Below are 6,737 nucleotides of genomic sequence, written 5' to 3' on the forward strand. Positions count from 1 at the left end.
TGCGCGTCCTACTGTACTCGCCCTTTTTTTCTGGGAGCGCTCTGGGGGCTGCCTTTGATGGCGTGCTGTTCTTTCCTTCTAGGTTTTGGGATGCCAAGGACAGGATCGCCCTCGGCTACATCTTTAGGCCATTTGGACTTTCGTTACACGTCCTCGGTAACGTCTCTCCTCGGCACGAGCCTTGGACCCTAGTGTAAAGTGGGCCGAGATCACAAATTCTCTGGCCCCACAACTTCAATTCAAGTTCCACAAGAAGTCTATAGAAAATTTTCATGTAGTGTTCTTAAAAATATTTGAGATTTTAGATTTAAAAGTTATTTGGAGTTAAAGGCCTGTGTTAAGATTTAGATCCAAACGGGTAATTCACAAGCCAAAATATGTGATTATGAAGGTTGTATACTCGTAGTAATTGTAATTTAGTTATGTTGTGAAATTGGTCAAGGTTCAAACTGTTCAAGTTGCAATTTGAACCATGGAGTTTAAGAAGAGTGACTTAAGGCCTCACTTGAACAATCATACAAGTCATGAGAACTGTGAAAATTTGTTCCTAGTCACAATCTTCTCAGCAAAAGGAGAAATTATGTCCCTTGTTCTGAACTTTACAGTCTTTTTTCTTGTGAATGGTCTCATCCTTGACAAGGGGAAAGCATCACAACCCTCTTTGCAATTGCCTCGTCTATTGGACTAAATGACTCTTCTACTTCTACACCCACTAGAATCACTCTTTTTCTTCATAGTATTATTATTAAAATAATTATTTTCTACATTAACGTTGTCACGTTTATTGTTCTTGATTTTCCTTGGCTTCCTAGAATAAACATTCGCAATCTCATTCATTCTCATGGTTGAGATTGAGATTGGGTTCCTGTGTATGTGATTGAAATGCAGAGAAATCGAGATAACTTACGATGGTTGTTGTTCTCTATCTCCACCTAATAGATAATCGGTACAGAACGATGTCGTTTCTTCTGTTCCTGACATATTATTGCATGCTAAGATTTTAAGAAAGAAATCTTGGTCACTTGGTTCTTTCTACTATTTTATCCTTTTAATTCTATTTCTGGTGATTTGTGTGATCCAATTATTATTATTATTATTATTATTATCATTATTATTATTAATCCTTCCAGCCCAATAACATTACAGTACTTTCCAACCCACTTCATCATCCAGTTGAACTTGTGTTATGGGTCGTTCATGTTTGTGTTAGCACTTTGGACCCTATTCAATTGGTATTATCCGCTTACAACATGTCAAGGTTTCGTTTAGAAATTGGGGGAATATAAAATGAGGGAACTAAAAAATAGGGGGACAGAAGAGATTTTAATTTTCTTTCATATTATTTGGTTGGAGGCATGGAAAAATGTAGGGATAGAAAATTTATTTTTTTGGTTGAGAAGAAAAATAAGAGGATGGATAATGTAATTTGTATGATTTTACTCTTATGCTCTTATTACATAATATATAAGAAATTATTTTTTTAGAAAATATATATGAAATAATTTGACACATTATAAAAGTGACACAGCATAATTATTACTTTTTTTTAACTTCTTTTTATATTTTTATATATAAAATGTGTGGTTAATTAAATTAGTTAAAATAACGTATGAAAAAAGAAGAAGGAAGAAGCAGCAATGTTACTTGCTAGCATGGTTTTGAAAATTGGACCGAACCGTTCGGTTGAATTAGGTTAACCAAAAACTACCTACTAATTTGATTTAAAATAAAAAACTGCAAAATCAAATTTTTATGTCCAACCTCATGACATGCGGTCCAACTGGCAGGTCTTTGCACCCATGAATGGGTCTAACAATCAGATCTAGTTTTTTCCCCCTCAAAACAGTGGCTGAAACAAACCAGATCTACAGTCCATCTTCCTCACAGACTTCAACTTCGTTCATTTGTTGTTGAAGCTCCTTTTTGGTAGTAACATCTTTTTCTTTTGTCTTTTCAATTTATTTGGTTATATACATTTTTTTTTATTTTCTCTCTTTTTTTTTTTAATAATAACTAAACTTTAAAATAATTTCAATTTTTTTATATATAAAAAAAATGATACCTCCAAACACACTACCAACCTTGACATATAAACTCCTATTCTCAAAAAAAAATAACAATAATAATAACAACAACAACAAATAAAATAAAATAACAACAACAACAACCTTGACACATAAACTATGGTTCAGTTGTTCTAGTTGTCAACTCTTGGATAATGGGTTTTTCAAATATTTGATGGCTATTTTTGAGCTAAAATAAAAGTGAAACTCTCATGTCCTTTGAGGCGAGTTCAATTTGGGACGTGTTCTCCATTGTGAGGGAATAAATTGATGCAATCACTTACCCAAAACCATTAAAGAGTGAATGTGAAATTGACTCCTAAAGTGCTCACTTAAACATGGTTTAAATTTGTAAAATTTTGAAGTCTCACCCATAAAAAGAATTGAATATTTTGCGAGTTTATTCCAAACAATATAAATGTCCTCTCTCAAGAATTTTAATTATTGTGACTTTAAACTGTCAAGAATCTACAACTCTTGTGATTTAAAATTCTTTGCAACCAAACAAATTTCTCTCTCTTCACCATTGACTATGCCTCAGAAAAGTGTAGTCCGATCATTTTGGAGGGAGAAATAAAATAGTGGAATCCGGATGTTTAACATTAAAAAAATTAGTTAATTTGAATTCGAATTTCATGCAATTCTACACATTAATATTTGCTCATAACTTATATGATGATATATGTCTATATTTAGAGTTGCAAATTCACATAAATCAATACCATAAGGAGGTTTGTAAAAACCCTAGGAATTTAAGTTTTACAAAATAAATGGTTTACACACAAAATGGGTAAGAGCATTATCATCAAATGTGCCAAAATCCAATTATTTTTTTGCATATGATACAATACCATTCTACTAATAGAATGGTACTATAGCCTGTTGTAAAATATATATATATATATATATATATATATATATGTAAGGACTGAATTTGGATTGGACCTAATATGGGATTGGGTTTTAACCCAACAAGCCTAAACAATGAATTTGTAGAGTATGGGTGAAAGAACTAACTCTACTCCAGAAGAAAGATAATAAAAGTTGTTGATTTAAGATCATTAAACACAAATAAGATAAGAAAATCGGTCATCGGCACGGCCTGAGGAGCTTATGTTATAATGTCTGGTCTTTTAACAAAGTTACAAGAGTTCACAGTATTATTACAAAGATTTCTTGATTTTTTCCGATCCTGCTCCTTTAGGCCACCTTCCCATACTATATACTACAATCTTAGTATCATCCCTACTATACACGTGTAGGTTAGATTCTAGGAACTCCTTCTTGTCCCATCCAACACCTCCCAGAACCATCAACTAATAGCTGTAAGGCTGCTTGACCACTGTTCAAGCATCACCTCCACATTAATGCGGCCAGAGAGTTAGTTGGAAGGCATTTAATGTGGAGGTAGCAGCTTTTGAAGATATTTGTTACCTCCCTTTGCTAATTCCTTATCCAATGTCCGACTCCTAGTTGTGATGCAATCTTGAAGGATATCCGGGATGATAAGACATTCTTACTGACCTCGGATCTCCGTTTCCAAGATGACTTTTCTCCTCAGACGTATTTTGAACTATCACATACAATCTTTATTTCTTCTTCTTATACCATTCCCATTATAACCTTATTTGACCATCCTCGGATTGGTTGATGTCCTCGGATTGGACCATAGGCCCAATTCATACAGTTTTAATAGTACCTTCTAGATAATTGGCCCCACAATATATATATATATATATATATATATAATATTCTCTCTTATCTCTCATCTCTTATCACCCGGTCAGATTCAAACCTCCTCTCTCTTCTCTTCTCTTTTTTTTTCCTCTCTCCTCTCTCCTCTCTCTTCTCTCACACTAGTAGATTTAGATTTTTTTTTTTTTTTTTTGGGCTAAGATCGGCATTTCCAGTGGTGGTGGGCCTGAGATTGATGGCTGCTTGTAGTGGTGTCCCTTTCTTGCACACCGACAAAGCCACCACCAGTAACCTTCGACCTCTCTCTCTTTTATCTATTTCTCTTATTATTATTATTATTGTTTTCGGTTCATGTTTGTCTTATGGTCTTTGTGTTTTGGTTTTAGGATGGGTTTGTGGTGGTTTTGGGATCTCTGGTGGTGGGTTTCGATGGTAATGGTAAAGGGTTGTGGGGGTGATAGGCAATGGTGCTTGTGGTTTTTGTTTTGTTAATTTTTTAATATAGATGAGTTTTTATTTTATTTTATTTTATGTGGTGTAATGTTAAAATAGAAGATGTGATATAAAGCATATTGTAAAATGATGTACTAAAATTGATAAAATAAGTTTTGATGTAGTAAAATGACATTTGACATAGCATGCCTAATGCTAGTGCTCTAATTATTAAATTCAAAACTTTAATAGAATCATGAGTTCTACGAAAACTATCATAGATCATTTTATGTATTTTTCTTTTTTGTTAATTTCTCTCTTCATAATTTATTCTCTTCAACACCAAAATCTTATTTACTTTTATTATACAAAATTATCTACTAATTATCCCAAACAACCGAAGTGACTCTAAAGACATAATATCAGTCTGTTTTTGTATTTGCTTTTAGAAGCATATACACATGGGAAAAGAGATGGTTCTATCATTATTTTAATGCATATTGCAATAAGCCCTTAATTTTTAAGGATTTCGGAAATATTTGACTCCAAATACTTTTGGAGTTATCTTACTTAAACTTATTATTTGACAATTGAATAAATTGTCTCTATAGATTGTTTCAAAAAAAAAAAATTTGTCTCTCTCTATATATAATTATAGTCATATAGATTTTTAAATAAATTACAAGACTTGTTTAAATAATACACATAATAAATATACTATTATAAATCATTACGTAATAAGTTAAAAAAGATAATCTTAAATTTATTTTAAGGCATATTTTTTTATATTTCAATATGTGCTTCGAACAAAGTTATTTTCCAAAAAAACTATTTAAAAAATAAATAAAAAAATCTTAAAGATCAAACATGTGTGTGCTAATTAGGCTACGTTTGGATTGGGCTGAAAATAGAACCCGTTTGCGTCTGCGTTTTTCCTTTTTTTTTTCTTTTTTTTTTTTTCACACGTTTGTAAGATTTGTGGCTACTGTTTATGCACTATTCAATGAACAGTAGTTAGCCGCAAAGTTTGACTTTTCTTATCTTTTTCAGTCAATTAGTGCACATCATGTACTATTTATGGACTCACAAATTTCACTTTTCAATAACTTTTTCATTAAAAATAGGTCTCACAATACTATTCATACATTTAAAAATTATTTTGTTACAGTATTTTTCAATTTCCAACTGTAACCAAACAAACATTAAGAAAACAAAAAGAAGGTACAAAGTTCAAACGTGCATAGAATAGTATCCGACTAATTAATTAATAATTAATTAGTAATTAATAGAATAGACGAGTGATTAATAGTACAAAAGAAGACAACTTTCCAGCTTCCAACTTTTTCTTCTGCTACAGATATTAAGGAAGCCTGCCCTGTTTTGTGCTTTTTGCCTCTTACGTCTTTTCGAGGAGGCCTCGGGGTCTTTTCATTGTCTCCAAACGCGCGCACAGAGAGAGAGAGAGAGAGGTTACGGAAATTTTTTTTTGATGGAAAGAAAGTTTACGGAAATGGCGGAGGTGGATTGGAATAATCAAAGGAGTAAAAGGATGATAGAAGAACAGGCAAAGGAGGAGTTGGAAATACTAGAAACCCAACATCCCAACCGTTTTGAGTACCTGAAGCTTGAGCTCAAGTCCTTCATCTTTCACATTCAATCCCAGAGCCAACTTCCACTTCCTGAGAACTACAGCTCCAGCTCCTTTCCCACCTCTTCTATTGCTACCACTCAAGGTTATATATCTTTCTCACTCTCATCTCATATAATCTTCTTTTCTTTATTTAACTTTCCATTATTTTTCTTTGTGATGACTTCCTACATATAATTTTTTTTGCTAAACAGAATCAACCAGTAATAGGAAGAGGAAGGTAGGTGATTGTCTTTGTGTATTAATGGAGGATGGAAATGAATCACCCAAGAAGAAATTGCAAATGGGTACTACTAACATTATGGGAAACATGAAGGGGATCACTACTAATAGGAAGACCAAGAAGAAGGAAAGGGTCGATGAGGTTCTTGAGAGGGCTCAAGCATGTCTCCAAAAAATTCAGCACTTAAAAGCCTCTTTATTATTCTGCTGCTGATGCCTTGTTTGTATATTATGCTAAAAGAGCAAATGTTTTGTACTTTGTAATGAGATGCAGAGTCTACTTGAACCAGATAAGTGTTTTGGTTTTTGGCAGGGTGAATCTATGTACATTCACAGATTCACTACATTGTGCTTGTTTTCTACTTTACTTTTGATTGCTCTCTGAAATTTTTTTGGGGAAAATAAAAATTGTCGAAAAAGTAAAAAAAAAGCATCTTTTTTTTTTTTTTTTTTGGTATCTTTGCTTTTGCTGTTTTCTTTTCAAATTTTACTGATTTGAATATTGTCTTTTTCTACTTATTTTACTAGTTGTAGGGGTAGCAATTTTATCTAATTTAAATGTGCTGTTTTATGCTTTATTTATTTATTTTTATTTTTTTTTGATGAATAAAAAGGAGGAGGGGGCGATCATATGTGACTTAGTTCAGGGTGTGACCTAATAATGCACTCTCTATTAG

At 32.6% G+C, this 6,737-nt stretch overlaps 1 protein-coding gene across 1 annotated transcript; it reads left to right on the forward strand.

Moving 5' to 3' along the window:
• Positions 1-5,635: 5,635 nt before the first annotated feature.
• Positions 5,636-6,335, forward strand: LOC115975094. Its single transcript, XM_031095739.1, has 2 exons — positions 5,636-5,923; positions 6,033-6,335. Exons 1-2 carry the CDS (start codon positions 5,680-5,682, stop codon positions 6,272-6,274), a joined length of 486 nt encoding a protein of 161 aa, XP_030951599.1. The 5' UTR covers positions 5,636-5,679; the 3' UTR covers positions 6,275-6,335.
• Positions 6,336-6,737: the final 402 nt, after the last annotated feature.

The sequence above is a fragment of the Quercus lobata genome, chromosome 2 (genome assembly GCF_001633185.2).
Source record: "Quercus lobata isolate SW786 chromosome 2, ValleyOak3.0 Primary Assembly, whole genome shotgun sequence".
In the NCBI taxonomy this organism is placed as follows: Eukaryota; Viridiplantae; Streptophyta; class Magnoliopsida; order Fagales; family Fagaceae; genus Quercus; species Quercus lobata.